The sequence below is a fragment of the Mirounga leonina genome, unplaced genomic scaffold (genome assembly GCF_011800145.1).
Source record: "Mirounga leonina isolate KUSES-001 unplaced genomic scaffold, KU_Mleo_1.0 Mir_165, whole genome shotgun sequence".
Lineage (NCBI taxonomy): Eukaryota > Metazoa > Chordata > Mammalia > Carnivora > Phocidae > Mirounga > Mirounga leonina.
Window position 1 is genome coordinate 78978018 of NW_023270415.1, and position 19941 is coordinate 78997958.

The window sequence follows — 19941 nt, forward strand, 5'->3', positions numbered from 1 at the left end:
TTCGGCTTCCTCTGGAAAATGGGGGTAGCACAAAGGTCTTGGCAGAGACCAGATGCTCTTCTGCTGTCCCCAGCACAGAGCCAAGAGCACACGCTCTGAAGCCAGATGGCTGGGTGCAAATCCGAGCTCCGCCCCTCACTGGCTGGAGACCTGGGACAAGTGAGAGAATCTCACTGGGTCTCAGTTTCCCCATCTGTGGAATGTGCCTAAAACTACTTCCTAGGGGTCTTTGTGAAAATTAAGTGAGCCCATCCACATAAATCACTCAGAACAGCACCTGGCACTTAGTAGGTGCCAGATGGGCGTTAGAGGTCATTGTATGACTCTGTTATATGAGATGCACGCGCACAGTAATTGTCACACCGAAAGGACACGGAAGGTGTACCAGCAGGACACGCGCCCAATCACACACACTGTGCATATCGGTCTGTGTGATGTTCACACGCACACTCTACCACATGTGCCCACACACACAGACACCACACACGCTCACACACAGATCTGAAACAGTGCTCTGCATGCGCAGGAAGCCCTTTCCCACTCTCCTGAGCCAAATCTGAAATCTGTGCTGTGTGCCAAACCGACTCCTTTCAAAGGAATTTTAAGGTGTGCATGGCTTCCATGTCTGGATTCGGGGGAGACAGCCATCAAGTCTGGGTCCACAGGCCCAGACGGTACAGCCTCAAAGGTTGGGCATGGCGCTTCTCTCGGGCTGGCAACGCTGCTCCACCATGGGATGGAAGGCCTCGGCACCAAGTGATTAGCAACAGCTCGAGAAGCTGAACTCCCTCAAGGCAGACACAGAACGCAACCCTGCATTTCACTTAAGATGGTCAAGAAATCAGCCGTACTGACAACAGGAGCTGTTTGTATTAAAGTCATTTAGATTAAACCCTTTCTCCTGACATGAACACTGGAAAAGCATAGTGTACCGTGTTTTAAAGGGATCTTGTTTTAAGAAAATTTTTTTTTCAGGGGATGGGAAGACATGGCTCCATTAAGAGCATCTTGGAGAATAAACCACAAGCCAGTTAGGAAGGGTCAAGGGTGGCCTGGGGCAGTCCACTGCCCACAGCTTAATCTCTGCCCCTGCCTTAAAAGGGAGGAGGGGGTCGGCTGAAGGCACAATCTCCTTACTGTAAAGAATGCAGTCTGGAAAACTGAAAAGCCAGGTGTGGCCATGTCCCAGGCCAGCTGTCCTGGTCAGGACCAACTAAACTGAGGACACTGGGCCGATAGCGTTGTAGGCTTATGCTTGTGAAACTCTAGCAAAACCCAGAGACAAATGTCATAGCCTGTGGAGCTTCCTGGGTTCACAGAGGGCAACTGGTGTTTGCAAGGCCAAACACAGACACTGCTCAGCAATGCACAGCCTGCTCCGGACGCACGGCCCTGCGCTCAGAACAGCTACCCTGCTCCATGTCCTTCCATGTTCTAGTTACCTGCATGTAAGTGACCTCTGGGTGCTGCAAAGATATTCCATCTCTGGCTCTGGGCCATCAGTCCTTAGGCATTTAAAACCCAGGCTGCAGTTGGGCTCCTTGAGTCTCTACCTGACCCTCAAAGCAGCCAGATGGTTCCAAAGGGTCTCCAGACAGAACAGAGGAGACACGTGCTTATCAGACCACCTGGCGGAGATGCTGCCCAGATGGTCCGGATCACTGGCCTTTACAGGGATCAGCTGAACTGTGCGCCCAGCTCTTGCCATGAAACCTACCTGGGGCTGGATTCTGATATGTCAGCAAGTACCTCACCAACCCTTGAAATGCTCTTTGGAGGGAGATTTGCAACAAAAACAAGGAAAATGAGAATGTGAGATGACACCGAACTTGTTCCACACTTATCCTTCATCTGTTTCCAGCGACAGATTGTCTGTGCATGGCTGCCCTCTGGAAAAGGAGCCAGGCTTCCAATAAGATGACTTTTGTTCATTAAAACTCCCTTCACATGTTCACCACAACCCTAACAGCAGACTGGAGTAGCTGTTCTCACCCTGGCTGAACAAAGGGGGACACGGGCCCCTCAGGCCACAGCCTCCCCACGGGGACACCGGCAGCAGCAGAGCTGGGCCCTCAGACCCCGGGCTCCAGCCCCAACTGTGCAGCAGCCTAAAGCCAAACACAGGTGTCTTCCGGATTACACGTGGACGGCTATTATCTGCTAACAACAAGGTCCGCTATGTCAAGGTTTCCCGAGTTCAGTAAAGACCTTCCAGCGGCAGTAGCTAGCAGGGAAGAAGGTGGAAAGGGGACCGTGCTGGGCAGCGGGAGGCAAGGGTGTGTTCATGCAGACAGCATCGATGTCGGGCCCGATGCCACCTGGGCAGGCCACCCTCCCACCCCCAGAAACCCGCACGGACACTACACACCTGCCAGTTCCTCTTGCCAAAGGGGAAAAGTCCCTTTAAAAATGACCAGGCTCAGGTTGGCGATAAGGAAGAGGTAACGCAGGAGAAAGAGCTTCATACAGATTTCTGAGGATGGCGGGCAGGGGAAGAGGGAGGTGAGAGGCAGGGAGGAGCGGGGGAAGGTGCAAGGGAGGCCCCTGGATCCCACCACCTCTCTGGTCTGCGTGCCGTGTTAGCAGTCACAGGGAACGAACAGCTCTGCAACGTGCCAGCCCTCACTCAGGTAGGATCCTGCCTCAGCCCTTCCAGGTTGCGCTGTAAGTACCCATCTCTGAGTCTTCTCATCCCTTAGACTGGGGGCATCTCCAGGGCCCAGCACATGAGCGCTCGTTATCCAGGTAAACAGTGGGGCTGGAGTTCCTGGCGTCCCCCAGCTGCTCATCTGGTCATTGCAGACATGATGGAGACAGGTTAGCCTGCGTCTATTGCAAGATCCACAATTCCCATGGAAACATATCTATCCAGCCTTACATGCTACATATGGACCATTTTTATTACTGTAGATGAGTGTCAAATTAGGCTCAAATTTTTGTATAAAGTCTAAATATTGAGAAAATATTACTAAAATGCATAATAAAATATTAGCCAGTTCAATCTTTGGTCTTTCCATCTGCTTTGATCCAGGTTTATAAGAGCAAAAGTCTGCTATTCATCCCAAGCCAGATGTCATTGCCAGATGAGAGAGAGAAAGAGAGAGAGAAAGAGATCCTTAATATTCTTTCTCTTTAATCGAATCTGCCTATAGGGGCAGTCTCTCAAAAACTTCCAATCAGTACATCCAGGAGACAGATGTGCCTGGCACATGGTAAACAGTAAATATTTGTCGCATGAATTACTAAGCCAATACAGAAGACGGGGATGCCAACCTCGTAAAGGAGGCAAAGCTAAAAGAAGAGAGACTCAGGGATATTTTTAGCACGTTTTTGGTCATTGTTTTCAGAGAACATAAATATCTTGAGGGTCAGCATCATCCCATTGGAAGGCAGCACATCCCCGCCCAGGGCTTCTGGTAGGTGTCCGTGCCCACACTTCCTATGGCTGACCATGACCGGCGGTTGTCATCTCTAAGACGGGGCGCAGCGCCATGCACCGTGGTGAATGACAGGGCCAGCCCTGGGGCGGCACCTGGGAAGTCATGGGTATGTCTGTAGCAGATGCTGCGGTGGCCCTGGCACAAGGGGAAGCAGGGGTGCAAACCCCCACTTTTGAGGCTTCCTGTTCTTATCTGTACCCAGAGTGAGACCACTCAGGAGGACGGATGCCTTCCTGCTGGGCCCCCCAAACACACTGCCTCTTCCTCCACGGGGCTGAGGCGACTCATTCACAACCAGGCCCCCTGGCTCTGCACAGAGCTCCCTGTGTGAAGCAAAGGCCCTGAGGCCCAGGAGAAGGGTATCTCCTACCTCACGTGGAGACTTGCACATCCAGAGTTTACAGAACCTCTCCAACCCCAGTCCCCCTGGCTTCAGCATCGTGACCACAGATAGCAGGACAGGAGGACCATGGGCCTTCTGCTGTCCCCCAACAGGACAGAGGTTTTTGACCCTCCCTGATGACAGGGCTGGGAACGGTGCTTTGCCTGCTACCCCCCTGGGCAGCCGGCCCCACCACGTCCCGGCTGGGCTCACGGGGACTCAGCTCAACTCTCCCCAGTGTAACGAGAGTACCAGTCAGAGGCGGGAGGAGTAAAGGAGATGGTGGGACTGTGCGCAGGGTGAACACCGCTTCCCTCTGGGCTCCACCACTCTGCTCATTCCAGCAGCAAGCACTGGCTGTTGGGGGGAGCGAGAGAGGGAGGACTCCAGTCATCCCTCCTTCTCACGTCCCGCTGTACAAAGACAAACGCCTGAACTCCGTGATGGCCGCTGTCGTGCAGAGTCTCCCAGGCATAGGTTTTAAATGTCTGGTTCCCCAATCCTCCAATTTAACATGGGAAGTACTTATTCTGTCCCAGCTCCTTGGGCACGGGGGTCTACCAGCCCAAGATTCTCTTTAGTGTACACAAAGGAATGTGCCTCAACTCCTGGAAACTGCTCCCCTGCAGACTGAGGATCTTTCCAGAATCCCAGGAGATGGTCCAGGATGACCTGACACCACACAGCACAGGATCCACGTGTGAACAAGGCGACCAAGACATCCACATCAGAGTTGCCTCTTCCTGGGAGACGTTCCACGTGAGCCATCCTCTCACACCCTGGGGCCTCTAGGGCATCCCCCACCCTACAAAAGTCCCTCTAACGTCAGCCCTCCTATGAAGCCTTCCCCGACTGCCCCACGCCCGCAGCTTCCTCCCCTGAACCTCGCAGACTCGACACGACCTCTGCCCAGCCCCTGAGGTGCACTGAACCCCCGGCAGGCACAGCCACGCCCAACGAGGCCAGGAAGCCACGTGGAGGCCTCCTCCTTCCCCCTCGGCCTCTCGGGGGCCTCGCAGAATACCCCACCCAAAGCAGGGGCTCTGTAAGCCAGCCGAGCACACACGCGCGTGCACCTGGGATTCTGGCGTGATGTCGAGTCCAGCGTGGGGCCTGTGTGGCGCCAGGCGCTCTCGTGCACACCTTCCTGAAACACTCTGGTGCCTCGGGGAGCTGCGCAACGTGACTCCACTTTCCCAGACAACTGCGTCCTGTGTTGAGCTGTCACTCTGTGACGCTCCCCAAGCCCAGCAATGACAGGCTGGCGTGAGAACGTGTCACTAACACAAACATCAACACTGGCAAGAAACACGGGACCCGAGACATTTCAGGGAGGCGGCCTTTCCTCACCCTGAATCCACACCTTGTGGGTGGGGCCCTGGGACCAGGAAGGGGCTGAGGAAGGACACCCATGGTCCCTATCTCCTTGGCATGCCCTTTCTGAGCTCTGTGTGCCTAGCATCTGGTGGTGAAGCTCCCCCACCCAGGGTAACTCTCAGTGGGCAGAAGCCCCAAGCAGGGTGCACCAAGCACCAAGGCGGCCGCTGTGAAAAGGATATGATTCTCCAGTGGACGTCCAGCTTGCTGTCGATCTCCAGGCCGCGGGCTTCCTGCCGCTCTTCCTCCAGTTGCTTTGGGTTTGCAAACTGCCCCTTCTCCCCAGGGGATTCTGGGAAACTCTCAAAGTTGAACTTGTCCACTTGAATGGCCATTCTAGGAGAAGGGGAAACAGCAGAGAATGAATCAGCAGGGCAGTGTCCTCTGCTGCCTGCTGGAGAACCAGCACATGCCCGCATGAGACCGTATAATGAATCATCATAGTCAATAACTCATAACGGGTTCATTCCAAGGAAAAGAAGTAATGGACTCCCAGGGCAGCACTGGCTTTGGAGCTGGTTCAACACACAGCCTAGAACCGGAGACACAGTCAGAGACCCCTCTCCCCTTCTTCGGAGAAGACTCACATACCCCCAGAGCAAACGTCATTTCTGGACCAGGACAAGGCAGACAGGATGCAGTGTGGGAAATCAGAGAGGACGAGAATCATTTAACCCTGGCGACCCAAAAGCTTCCTCAGCAGCGCCCCCCGTCATCTCTTCAGCCACACGTCTTGCTCACACACGCCACGCCCCACCAGCTGCGCCCCGCCCGTCACCTTCTGGCCTCCAAATCCAGAACCTTGTCTTGTGACACCCTCCCCTTCAGGTTTCTGCTCAACTATCACATCCTCTCCAAAGCCTCCCCACCTGCTGGTTCCAGCCCTCTTTACCTTCTGGCAGTTTCTAGAACACCCCAGGCTCTTCCTGCCTTAGCCTTAGTGCTCACTGCTCCCATTCTTGAGGCTGGAGCTTGAGGAAGGTCTTCCAGGCACCTCCCCTCGCCCCACCACCATGACACCATTAATCTCTGCCGTGGCGTCTATCACAAGCTGTAAAACACTTACTTGTGGGCTTCACTGTCTATCGGGTGTACTGGAGTTGAGCTCCCTGAGGGCAGAGATCTGCGTGGCCATGTCACGGTTGCCCAGGCCGGGGTAATGCCTGCACGCCGCAGCGATGCAGCCCCCAGACAAATGAACGAGGGAATGGAGCACCTTCCCGACACCCCGGGCCAATGCTCACCTCTTCCCCCTCGCAGCTGCCCAACCTCTGTACCTCGTCCTCGTTCGGCTGCACCCCCAGGCCCTACCGCAGCTGGGCCCGGGCCCTCTGATCAGCTGCCTGCAGCCGGCCCCCACGCCCGACCGTGACCTTCCCGTGGGCAGGGCTGTGTCTCACTGATGCTCAAGACCCTGCCTCTTAGCAAGAAGCAAGCATGCAGGAGGTACTTCATAACGGTGTGGTACGTGCATGGATGAAAGGAGAGCGGGAGGAAGGGGGTTTCTTCACGTGAGGCCCCTCAAGTTCTGGCTCCAACTGAGAGACGACAGAGTCAGCCAGAGGATCAGAGCGGGCGTGCAGCCCTATCACAGACGGCACTGTGGCCAGAACATTCCGCCAAGCCCGCACATGCCAAGTGGCCTCTGGGGCCATTCCCCGGACCACTCAGGAGGGACCACTCTTCAACTCAGGGTGTCTGCGCGTAAGACTGCAGCCCAAGCGGAGATCCTGAGAACCTGGCCGCTTGGAGCAAACTACTGAGCTGCCCGTAAATATACGGCCTCCGGCCAGGCAGTGTCCAGAGCTCAGCTGCCCCAGAGAGGGAGAGACCCGGTGTCAGCAGAGAACACGGGGCATTTCGTAACAAGAACTCTGTCTGAAAGCTACATGGATTCTCCTTTCTGAGTGTAAAAGTAGACAGGCTTACTGAAAAAGGTGGGAAAATAGCAAAAAGCATAAAAAAGTAAAAAGGACTCAAGCCTATCTCTAACTGTAATACCTTAATTCTAGGCTCCTTTTCCTAAGTACTTGTATTTCAGTGTAGTTCAAATGATTCCATCTGTATGTGTATAAGTTATCATACGTCTCACTTTATTCATGTGCACGCACATAAATATATACATACCCTACGTTACACCTTGTTTTTTTTTAAGATTTATTTATGTATTTGAGAGACAGACAGCGAGCACAGGGGAGGGGCAGAGGGAGAGAGGGATAAGCAGACTCTCCAGTGAGCAGGGAGCCTGATTAGGAGCTGGATCCCAGGACGGAGATCACAACCTGAGCCAAAATCAAGAGTCAGTCGCTCAACTGACTGAGCCCCCCAAGCACCCCTTACCCCTTGTTTTACTTTCAGTGCACTATGAACACCTCCACATCACCAAAAATCAGTCTGCAGGATGTCCCTTCGTGCGGCCGTACCATCGCTTACCTAACAATCACCCTACTTTCAGACTCTCAGAGATTTCCCAATTTTTTAAAAAATTACTATTGAAAAAAATCCTAAACATCTTTGTGTTTCAATTTCCTGTCCGCATTTATGCTGTGTGGGGAGCCCATATCTCAAAGCAGAGACTGAATCCAGAGGGCGGAACAGGTCAAGGCTAGTAGGGTGGAGCACCGAGCCCCTTCTCAGACAGGCTCTCACGAGGCGCGTGCCCCGGGCGGCAAGGGTGGGGCCCCACATGCTGCAAGGGTGGGGCCCCACATGCTGCACTCCTCCCATACCGGCCGTGATGGATCCCCAGTCTTGGTAGGAAGAGGCGACATGCTACCGCGCTGATGTTCTAGCTGGCAGGTCTGAAGCGCTCCTGAGACTGATCATTTTTTCAGAAGCTTATTAGCCGTTTTTGGCCCGTACTTTTCTTCCCTGCGAGGTGTCTATCTGTGCAGCAAGAGCCCCTCTAACTTCCCACTGAGCAAGGGCTCCACCCAGCCCCCCACCTCGAAAGCGGACTGAAGCAAACGAGGGTTCTCTTCAAGCAAAAGGTCAGAATATTTCCTAGGTGTCACTAAAAAGGCCAATTTCAGTTCATCACCGGGTAACCCAAAAGCAACTAATAACTTTCACCTTTAAAATGGGTCTGGAAACATTCTGGACCCCAGGCTCTTGCTGTTGAACACGAGGGAGAGAGTCCAGCCAGCACTCCGCATCCTCAGGGTCCGAACACAGACTGGACGCTGTGGCCACTGGGGTTAGATTGGTGTGCTTTCCTGAAGAGCTTTTTTGAACAATTTCTGACGAAGTAAGCATCAGACTGCATCATCCCCCTCCACCCTTGATGAAATTATAAGCCAGGTGTGCCCACAACACAGAAGGCGGAAGGAAATGAAACGTCCTGGACACCTGCTCTGCGCCAAGCCCCGTGCTAAGTATGTGCACACACATTCATCTGATCGATGACAACACTCCTGAAGAGGAGTGTGATTTGCTTCCTTACAGAGGCGAGGAAGCCCTGTGGGCATCAGCCCCTGCCCCATGCCACAGAGCTGGCCGCCCCACATCTGGGGCACAGACTCAGAGCAACTGTGTTGTTCTTAGCTTCGTTTGGCGCTCTCTTGCTTGGCAGAGCACCTAACGGGAAGTCAGCTTTTGCTCATGCTGTGTGCAGAGCTGGCATGGGATGCAGAGCCAGGGACGGCAAAGCCTGCTGCCACATCCACAAACCACTGCTCCCCGAATTCACAAGAGCCTCCACCCCCAGTGCCTGCGACACGCAACACTGGCAAGCATCCTGAGGGCAGGACCCCTCCTTTCCCACAGACGATAACATTCAGGTACCAAGAAGCGGAGTAACTCACTAGGGTCACCCAGCTCAAAATCCCAGAGCCAGAATGCCAACTCCAGAAGCCAAGGATTATTTCCCCAAACCAGAGGGAACACAGCCCCTAAGCATCACCACCCCCTCCTCTGTCCTCCATTCCAGGACGGGGAGGGCAACGTGTGACTGGTAACCTGTCTTCCCAGAGCTGAGTCCTGATGCGTGAGCTCTCCACCTGCCGAAACCCGCTGTGTTACGTGAAGCGTGGGAGGGGCCCTCCACCTTGCTGCCCCAGGAGCTGCCCTGGCTCTGAGTCCAGCTACGTAACTGGCTTCCACCATCATGGCTTGAGGCTGTTGCTTTCGTCAGGAAGCCACGCAGACTGGGGGCAGCAGCGCTCTTGGGGATGGGAGCAACTGGGGGGATGTGCACGGGGGCACCAACACGGCAGCAGGCAGAGAGGGAGAGAGACACCCCGCTCTGCCCCACCGGTGCACGGCCTGGAAATGCAGTCAGCAGTCCCGAGAGGGATGGCTGAGGACTCACACATTCTCATCCAGGCACAAGGGCCACCACGAGCCCACGGGCAGGGACCAGCTTAATGCCCTGAACGACTTCACGTCTATATGCTCAGCGAGCAAGCCCTCTTCCTAACAACAAGGAAGCACCAAGCCGTAAGGAGGCACGGGAGGCACCTGTCGAGGACAACTTCCCCAGCACAGCCCTCCTCACTCGGGCTTAAGCTCATGCCCACGGGACTCCTTTTATCTGGGGGGAGGCCACGCGAGTCAGAGAGTACTTGGGCAATCCCAAGTACAAAAGTGTCTAAAAAATAATTCAAAACCATGGCTGAACCTCAGGCAAATCACAGCAAAGCTGGAAAACACGATCTTCAGAAAAGATAAAGAAAAGGAGAGGAGAGCGGGTGGGCCCAGGACCCACGGTGAGCGCACCTGCCCTCGCACGGCACGGCCTTCACCGGGGGCTGGCACCAGCATGGACGTCATCCTTCACACGACACCTTGTGCTCAGGATGGCTCTGTTGTTCTTGTTGCTTGCTTCTACTGGTTTTTAGTGTTTTTCATTCTTATCTGAAGTATGATCGGCACGCAATGTTAGTTTCAGGTATTCAGCACAGTGACGCACACCGCCACACCCCCCCGAACTCCCGCCAGTGAGTGTTACAGTAGGACCGACAGCATTGCCCAGGCCCCACCACTCATCTCCGTGACTTACTATGTTAGAACAGGAGTCTGCACCTCTTAATCCCCATCGCCTACCTCTGCCACCCCCTCCCGCCTCCTCTGGCAACCACTAGCTGGGCTCCATATCTATGGGTGTTTCTGCTTCCTCGTTGGTTCATTTTCATGTGTGTCGGGGTTCCACATGTAAGTGAAATCCTATGGTGTCTGTCCCTCTCTGTCTGGCTTACTTCATTTAGCACAATCCCTCCTCCAGGTCCATCCACATGGTCAAGAATGGCACAGTCTCTACCTGTAATCAAGTAAAGACACGATGCCGGGCACAAGAGTGCGTGGGGGATCTATGGTCGGTGGCTGACCTGGGGCAAGAATCTGGTCTCTGGGCTCCCTGTCCAGGGCAGTCTGAGGAGCGGGAGGACATTTGCAAGGGACGCCAGGAGGCACCTGGTCTCCAGTAGATGGGCAGAGGGTAGAAGAACCTGGCTCTTGTCACAATCTCCAGGGCGAGGCCGCCAGCTCCCCTTGAGGGCTTTCTCAGTCGTCTGTGTATCTTGCCCATACCCCTTACCTTCTCTAACCCAACCTCGTTTTCTAAAGTAGGGAGAATGCCTGCTGGCTCACTGTGCACTCTATGAAGAAGTCTGGGCACGTGCGTAAGTGTGGTTAGCACTTTGCCAGGGGGCGTCTGGATTAGTTGCGGGGACCAGGCTTGAATCCCAGATGGGGGAGAGGCCCAGGCCCCACACGCATGTGCCGGGACAGGACTCCGTCAGATCCTAGCAACGGCATCCAAACGTCCGCCCTGCCCAAGGCCGCCCGACCGCACACACCCTCACGCCACAGCCTCTCCTAGAACGGTGGCATCACCTCCCGGGTCCCTCACGGTGCGCAGAACACTGCAGCTCAGGTTCTTCACCTCAGACGGGCTAAACCCCCTCCTGTGAAGGTTTCGTGTGGATTAAGTAAGACAGTAGACACAAAATGGTCGGCCCAGTGGCCAGGACACCAGCAGCCCTGTATAAATAGCAGCTGTTGTCATGGTGGTTAATCCCAAGTCCCAGATGAAGAGCCCAAGGCGCTCACAGCTACAGAAATCACCTCGGGCCGCTCGCGGAACCGCAGAGACTCTCGATTCAAATGCACCCGTGAGTCTCCATGCAGCATCCTGGGTGTGCTGTCCGGCCTCCCCACCAGACGCTCGCCACCGAGATTCCATTCCGATCATCCCTGATGAGTCGGAGTTAAATAAAATTAATACCACTGCTGAATGCCAATTTTCACGTTTAATTTTATGGCCAAATGTGACAGTAATAGTCAAGAGTTGGCACTAGAAAAAGGTGCTGTGATTCTGAAGAGTCTATATAAAAGCGGTGGTTTTTAAAAATATCATATGATTCAGTCTTTGAACAGCTGATAACCTCACCAGGGAAGTCATAATGATGACATTTAAATACAAATCAGGGAGTCGAATTTAGGAGGGCTATCCACATATAATTAAATTGAACTTTCATTGGGAGATAATTGATAGTTATAACACTGCTATTCTAAATTTATGTGCTGCATCACATGGGCGTCTGCTTGACTAGACCAGCCTATTCGGTTTTCTAATGAAGTACAACCCAAGTGAAAGGAAGCAGTCAACCTTGAGGAGACATCCATCCTGACTGAGGAGGGGCTCTAAGCAGCCCAGAAAATGGCAGGAACACTGACATTTGAATCACACCCAAAGAAGATAATTTTCTCCTTAAGCCTCATAGATCAATTACAATAAAGAAAAACCCTTCCTTCTTATTATTTTTTAAAGATTTATTTATTTATTTTAAGGGGGGAGGGGCAGAGGGAGAGGAAGAGAGAGGGAGATAATCTCCAGCAGATGCCCCACTGAGCACGGGGCCCAACGCAGGGCTCGATCCCACGACCCTGAGATCACCACCCGAGCCAAAATCGAGTCAGATGCTCAACCGCCTGAGCCGCCCAGGCACCCCCTTTCCTTATTAATTTTAAGTGAAAAGATACACTGGATTCTAAAAATCAAAGCCCAGCACAGTGCAATCAGAGCATCACCAGGGACCGCACCAAGCACAGGCCGCCTGGCTGCTATCAGCTCTGTGTTCACAGCAGCCCCAAGAGGGATTCAATCTGTATGCAGCAAAACTAAGTAACTAGCCCGAGGCCACAGAGACGGCAAACGGGAGGTGGGGAACACCTCACCAGGACCTGGCCTGGAGAGCCTGGAGTCTGAAGCAGGCATGACAGGAGGGGGCCAGAGAGGCATGCCTGCTCTCCTGAACTCCAGGGACACACCTGACGGGCACCCAGAAATGAACAGTGTCCACAGGTGCCTGACCCACCAGCCGCCGCCATGGTCTGTGCGGCTACAGGGCTCAAGGGCTGGACTGGGGGTCCACTCAGCTTACAACCAAGCCTGGGGCTGGGGGGGGCACTGGTCTGAGGCCCAGTGCCCACCCCCCACCCAGTCTGCTCCATGCACAGGCTGGGGCAAGCTGCAGATATGCCCGCGTCGGGTAGATAGATGCCCAGGCTCCTTCAGAGGTAAAGGCCACATCTCTGCGGTGTTTGGTTTGTCTGAATCTCAAGTTCCTCATCGTAAACAGGAGGTGTCTGGAACCCACCTACCTCCTGGGTTTGGATTCCATGAGCTCAGGAAGGCAGGTGGGGATTCGACGGGCTGTCAAGTGACAGTGGCCTCCCACTGGCGGGACAGATTCTCAGAAGAGTGACTGTCTGGTCTGAACACCTTGGTTCCTTCATCAAAGTCCAGCTGGTTCCACAGGAGAGGGGGGCCAGTGAAGACACCCCCACATGCCACCCACGAAAGCACCTAGAGACGCACTATCTCTCTACTCAACACACCCATTTTACAGACGGGCAAACGGAGCTCACAAGAGGCAAATGGCCCACCACGGTCACCAGCTGGGAGGACAGAAGGTGGACTCGAAGCCGTGCTCCTGCCCTCCACAGAGGACCTATGCTCAGGGCACCCGTCGCCTTGCAACGCTGCCCTTGCCCGCCTGGCCCCACCTCAGAGGGCTCACTCCCCCCACCCTGGAAGACCCAGCCGACACGGCCTCCCTGCGAGGTCTCCCTGCCTGCCCGCCCCGCTTTCCCAGCCTCTGAGAATACCCCCTTGCGCACAGATACTTCCCTTATAAACGTTGCACATATTTCTTCTGTGTAAGCTGAAGCTGCAGAGAAGCCAGGCCCGCCGTGTGGCACGTACAGAGCAGCCCCTTCCACCGAGGCCAGGGCTCCTGTGGAAGCACAAGGCCTTACCCTGCATTTCTGTACGTGAACATTTGCTTTACGACCTTCCTCAGCAGACAACAGGGCTCGGGAGAATGAGATTCCCTCTTCATGTCCTCAGGCTGCTGGCCACCCTCCCTCTCTGGACTGCAGGAAGCAGAGTGAGGGCCAGCGCCACTTTTAATTGATTTCCCTCTACCCGGCCTCCCACGGGGCAGCTTTCCCTGCCTAACAGGGCCGACTGGCCCTGCTGGATCCGTGTGGCCACACGTCCAGGAAAGGCAGGAAGAAGCCAGGCCCGGGTCTTCCTCCCCGTGGCCTCGGCAGCACCGTGTGAAGGGCAGAAGTTAAAGTCAGCAGACGGGAGTTCACGCCCCGACGTCACTCCTGACGAGGCGTGGGATCCAGGGTGGGTCACCTCACCGTGAGGCCCCACGTGGGATGGAGAACAGTGTGGACAAAGGAGCATGGGCTTGCAGCGACACAGACCTGGGCCCTAACCCATCCTCTGTCACCCGTGAGCTCTGTGGCCAAAGGCAAGTTACCCGAGTGTCTCCAGGCCTCAGTTTCTGCATCTATAAAATGGATACCCTCCTTTGCAGTGTTAGTCGGGATTGTGGAGAATTCATTTGAACCCCCTGGCATATAATTGGTGCTAAAAATGTGTAACTATTACTTTTGAGGGCAAGGAAAATGTTCTAAGATGGATTGTGCTGATGGTTGCACAACTCTGTGAATATGCTAAAAAAAATCATCGAGGTGTGCACCTTTCAATGGGCAAATTGTACGCTATGTGAATCGTATCTCAATAAAGCTGTTATCAAAGATTATAGCTATTAAGGGAGTTATCGTAATAAAGATCAAATGGGATAGCATTTATGAAGGCTTTTTGTGAAGAGTAAAATGCCCGAGAAGCACTAGGTATTTATTCTGTTCACTCGCTGTCCGGAGTTCGCAAACCTCATTTCACCGAGACCACCGTGAAAGCCTGAGCCTCCCGCCGTACCCTCGGCTCGGCGAGGGCTCAGCTGTCCCCTCCCACTGGGTCTCCTCCGTGCTTTCCAGCCCCGGCCCAGACGGGAACCGGAAACCTCACGCTAGACGGAAGCCCCGCTCAAAGGCTGCTGCCGGATTCTCACACCAGTGCTCCCCACTGGTTTCCGTAAGGCCCCCGGGGAGCTCCGCGGGCAGCAGCGTGCACCGGGCCGGTGCGGGCCTGACTCTCTGAAGCATCAGAAAGCCTTTCCCCCGATCGGCTCATCTCTAAGGACAGGCTTTGGGTCTTCCTCCAACACTCTTCACTGGCTACTCTGGAGAAATTTGTTCAAAGATTAAAATATCTATCAGCTTCCTTGCTGGTTTCCTGCTAGTCTTCTCAAGTCTGAGACAGCTGGTTTCTGCCTGGGTCTGCCTCCACTCAGCCGCGCCTTCAGGCCAGTCCCTGAGCTTCCCCGGCCTCGCCAGGAAGGAAGCCTGTCCCACAGGGTGGCTGTGAGCAGCGCATGACCAATGGAGGAGAGGGCCTGGGCCATGGCCCACAGCTGGTGCCTAATCAGGGCTGGCTCCCTCCGGCTTTTCCAACTGTAACCGAAACTAAGCCATGCTGGCAACTCCGCCTTCTGTGGCTGAGAGCCTGGGGGCTCTGCTTTTCTCAAAGGTCATGCTGAGCTCCGGGAAGGCTGCAAGAGGCCGCCGCGGCAGCCACCCGGCGCAGGAGCTCAGGTCCGGACCGGCCGCCTCCGCTCAGGCTTCTGCACGCTCTCAGATGAAGGAGGAGCATGAGGACAAAACCCCTTCCCAGCAGCTTCTACATTCACTCGAGTGTTCTGCTGGATTCCAAGAGGGAGGCCAGGAGCAACCGTGTGATGGTCACAGAGCCTGCGTCCCCTCCGTCACTCAGGCAGAAGACGCGGTTGCGTCCCCGGGCGGCCTGTCTCCACAGGGGTGGGCGCCACAGCGGACTCCGCAGCCGGGGGCAGCTCCTGACCCACGGCCAGGGGCGGGCCTCACACGGCTGCGGCGGCACAGGGCCTGCTCCCGTGGCACGTGAGTGCCCCGAGGCTCTGCCAGCTAACGTGTGAGGGCCGGACAGGACACCAGTCACACCCCAACAGGGGTGCCGCCCAGGGCCACACTAAGGGGCAGGAACCCGGGACGACCCGCCCTGGGGTGAGCTCAACAGTGTGCAGAGCGTAGCTGCCATGCAGGGGGCCCGAAGCTCAGGACACGGGACCGAAGGCGGATCAGGAGCAGGGCCTCTCCCTCTGGAGACACGGGCAAACTGTTAGGGTTGCAGTGGGGATGGAAAGCGCCAGGCCACACGAAAGCTCAGGATGCTGCAGGAGTATAGGAAAGGGACAGCTAACCCTGCCCCAGCCATGTCAGGGATGGCGGGAAAGAAGCGCTGGCTGAGCTGGGGCCAGCAAGGCAGGGAGGAGCCGAGCACCAGAGGGGTGCAGGTGAGGGGGCAGCAGCCCTTGCAGAGAGCCAGGCGTGACAGAGGGGGAGAGTGAGCAAGGGACCCTGCGATGTCAACACAACTAGACACAGGGAACTGGAGAGGGACAGAGCCAGAGAGGTCGGCGGGGGCCAGACAATGAGGCTCTCACGGCCTCACTACGGATTGTGCACGTCTCCTCTGTGCCCCGCCGGGTGGGGGGCCCACGCCGAGAGGACTGTGAAGGCTGGTTTTCAGAAGGGAGGAAATCAAAACAGCACAGAAACGCAGCCGCTGCAGGAGGAAAAGAACACCGACTGAGGCTTTGCAATGATCTCCATTGTAATCAATCCTAGGAATGGGTCTTACTGTCTTTCCAGAGCCAGTGAGGAAACAGAGGCCCAGGCAAGGACTGGCCCCAAGTGTCCTTCCGCAGCCTCGGGTGTGCATGGTGGCCAGGAGCAGCAAGGGCCAGCAGGGGCACCCAGAGCCCACCACCCGCACCCAGGAGCGTCCACAGCGAAGCATGAGCTCCTCCCTCCGGTCCAGGTGACAGGGCCTGGGTCCAAGATTCCAAAGCCAGAAGGCAACCCTCCTGGGTGCATCACAAAGGATCACACACCACAGGGATGGGGCAAGATGAGCAGACAGGGGCAGGGCTCGGGGAGTAGGGCAGAGCCAGGACACTGTTCAGCACAACCCCAGGCCCAGAAAAACAGAGACACAGTGAGAAGAAAAAGGAACATCTCTGGCAGTTTTTTCCCTAGTATGTCACCAAAGAAAGAATGCAAGAGAAACACATGGAAGTGGTGTTGACATCTGGATTTAAGACAGACCGAGGCAGTTTCCCTCATCAAGCTAATCAGAAGCGGAAGAACCAACAGCGTTGAATGACCCTAAAATAGCTTCTGTCCAGCAGCTACAGATGGATCAGATGGGGAAACTGATCAGAACGCAGGGTGAGGACCCTGCTATAAAGATCCATCTCAAAGGTGAATGAAAATATACTGAACATGCTGAAGGACAACAGAGTTTCCATTATCCTCCCTGGAAATAAAGACTCCCTTGTCTAAACACGTCCCTAAATGGAGCTCAGGCTTTAAAAGTCACCATGTTGTTTTCAGCCCTTTTGGCAGAAATCTTTCTACGTTAGGTGCAAACTCCCCTACCTTGCAGGGCTATGCCCCTGCTTCTCCTATCTCAGCGATGGGGGCTCTCGCTGGGGTCCAGGGCATGGTCCCCTTGCCAAGGACTTCCCCACCGGCCAGGTTCCCTGCCGGGATTCCAACATCTCACTAGCCCCCAGGTGGTGAGTGTTGCCAAAGCAGAGTCTGAACCCCACAGAAGAGAGAGCTGGGCCTCCGGCCAGAGTAGCACGTGTGGGGATCGGCATGCGAGTCTTAGTGGGCAGAGAGGCGGGGTACCGCCTGTGCCCGCGAGAGCCAGGGCTCCTCCCATCACAGTGATCCAGAAAGGATCACAGGTGGCCTGGCAGACGCCAACCAGTCCCCAGGGCCGAGCCCAGAAGCGCATGTGTCACCTCCGCAGACTCCGTTCTCTTGCCAGAAGACAGTGCTCTTTCTACTTAACAATACTCGCACTGTGCCCCAGGGGCGTCCTGAACACCGAGCCTCAAGTTTGTCACCTGTAAAGTGAGCACACTGCCTGTCTAAAGAGAGGTGATCTGTGGATTAGCTAGGACAGCGGATGCTTAATAAGAAAGCCTTTGAGAAGTTCTCATTATTTCATTGCTATCGTCATCGTAGATGTACCTTCCCACTGGGGCCTCAGACTCCATCTATCCCAAACCAGACACACGCTCCGCCCAAGCCTGCTCTCCTCCTGGCCCTTCGCACGCCACATCACCTCCTGCATGGCCTCATCGCCCCGTCCCCTTTGCCCCCCAGGTCTGGGAAGATGCCAGGTTATGCAGACCTGCCCCTGCCTCCTTCCACGTGGGGGTGCCCCCCTCTCCCAGCGCCCTGTACCTTGCACCCAGGAGACGGATCACAATATATACAAACTGTCCCAGATCTAAAGGGCTCCCGCTTGCCTAGATAAGCATAAGACAAGTGGACGCAGACCCCAGGGGACCTCTGTGCCCTGCTAAGGGGTGTCCTAGAGCTTCCAGAGCTTTCTTTAGACAAAGGGGGTCGAGGAGGTTTAGCGGAAGGGAGGCAGCAGTCATCCCTGTGTTTCTGGAAGGAGCCAAACGGAGTCACCAGTGACAAGGCCAGTGTGAAGGCTAGTGTAATGGCCCAGATGAGAACTGCCATCGGGGAAACGAAGTTCCCAAGGTACAGAATTCTCAAAGAGACGGACAAATCACAAACTGCCTGTCATCAGTGTGCAAAGTCACATTTGCGTGGCCATCAACAAACAGCAGAAATACAGAATATCTTTACAGAACACGGATATAGAATTAAAGGGATTTCCTTTGGCAAATAAAAATTAGAACACATTTTCTGAAGGCCAAAATTCTTTCAAAGAGGCAAAAGTCGCAGGGAGGAGTGAACTTTTAAAAACAGGGACCCCTAACACATACGTGGCCCTCGTCTGCGCCCCGCCGGGTCTGAGAGCAGACGTCAGCTCAGCGGGATGCTGATGGAGTCAGGCGGCTGAGTGCAGCCTGGACTAGGAGTGCGTGCCCGGGGAGCTGCGAGTGGGCCAGACAGCTGCAGGGACACCCCAGAACGACGTCCGGAATATAATGTGGCCCTAGATGCAGCACGCAGCCTCAGAGGGACCTAGGCAGGGGGCAGCACCCCCAGAGCCACAGGGCTGCATTCATGGAAGTGGGGGGTGGGAGAGGCCAGATGGAGGCAGGTACTTGGGAGGAGGCTGGGGTGATCCTGGGAAAGACCCTGGCCCTGAACCCAGGTGGGAGGGAAAACAAGAAGTGGGGGACTTAATTCGTCCTATTTCCAGGAGCAGCTGTTCTGATAAAGTCCCTGGGAGAGCCATCACCAAGACAGCAACAACACACAGAGAGGGTCCCGTCCCAAGAAACCCATCCTAGGTCGAAACTATCTTAAAGTCAAAATGCATGGGACATCCCCAGCCTACCGACCGCACGGCTGAGCCGTGCCCACCTCCACGTGCTCACGTGAGCCTCCAGTGGGCAAACCATCCGGCACAAAGCCTATTATGATAAAGGGTTGACTGTCTCATGGAATACGTGGACTCCTGTTCAAAAAGTGACAGGATGGCTGTGTGGGCCCAGAATGGCTTACGGTGTGTCCACGTGGCCCTCGTGATCACTGGCGGGCTGGGGGCTGCGGCCGCTACCACCCCCCTGCACATCACCAGCCCGGGAGAAGGTCCACACCCCAAATGCCCCGCATCCCTTCTGCACTAGCGCAAGGTGGAAAACCTAAGTCGAATCATCGTGAGGCTGGGAACGGTCTGCACCAGGCCCCTGCTGCCTGGCGCCCTCGGAATGGCTCAGCCTATCTTCTCTGCAGCCCGGGCAAGCACCGCAGAGCCACACCAGCGGCCCGCCGCCTCCCGCTGCCGGCACACTTCGCGGCCACTGTCCCCACGCTGCCACGCCACGCCACGCTCACGCTCACATGGCACTTTGCTTACCGGCCCACACTCACCAGGCTGAGTCACCTCCGAACCACCTCCTTTCTCACCCTCTGTGCTTCTAGTAGTTTCTCTGAAAAGTGTCTTGTTGAAAAGATCAGCACTGAATGTGTATTTCTCCCCGCATGACGAGCAGAGACCTATCTGTCCTCACCTTCCTAGCGCAAGGCACAGTGCCTGACACGTGGGTGAGGAAGAGAATGTTGGCCCAACAAAGGGGCAACCCCAAAGTCTTCTTATGGCTGGAGCATTATGCCCCCAGAGAGAACCACTCAGTACAGAGCTGACTGGTACGAAGGCGATGAAATCCCCCCATTTTGTTAACAAAATGCCTCAATCATGCTAAATCAGTTGCCATTAGTTAACAACAACAACAAAAAGTGCTATCACATGTAACTGCACATTTCATTGATTTTAAGTTAAAGCTCTTATTTCCTAAATTAGATGAGAACACCCAGGAATAGGAAACAGATTTCCCCGCACACACC

General features: G+C 55.2%; 1 protein-coding gene across 5 annotated transcripts in view; it reads right to left on the minus strand.

Moving 5' to 3' along the window:
• TRAPPC9 (trafficking protein particle complex 9) overlaps positions 1 to 19941 on the minus strand; it is a 545767-nt gene that overhangs the window by 129893 nt on the left and 395933 nt on the right. For all 5 annotated transcript variants that reach the window (XM_035012000.1, XM_035011999.1, XM_035011998.1 and 2 more), the window contains one exon: positions 5382 to 5535. In XM_035012000.1, the coding sequence (XP_034867891.1) occupies positions 5382 to 5535 (154 nt within the window). The remainder of the gene's footprint in view (positions 1 to 5381; positions 5536 to 19941) is intronic.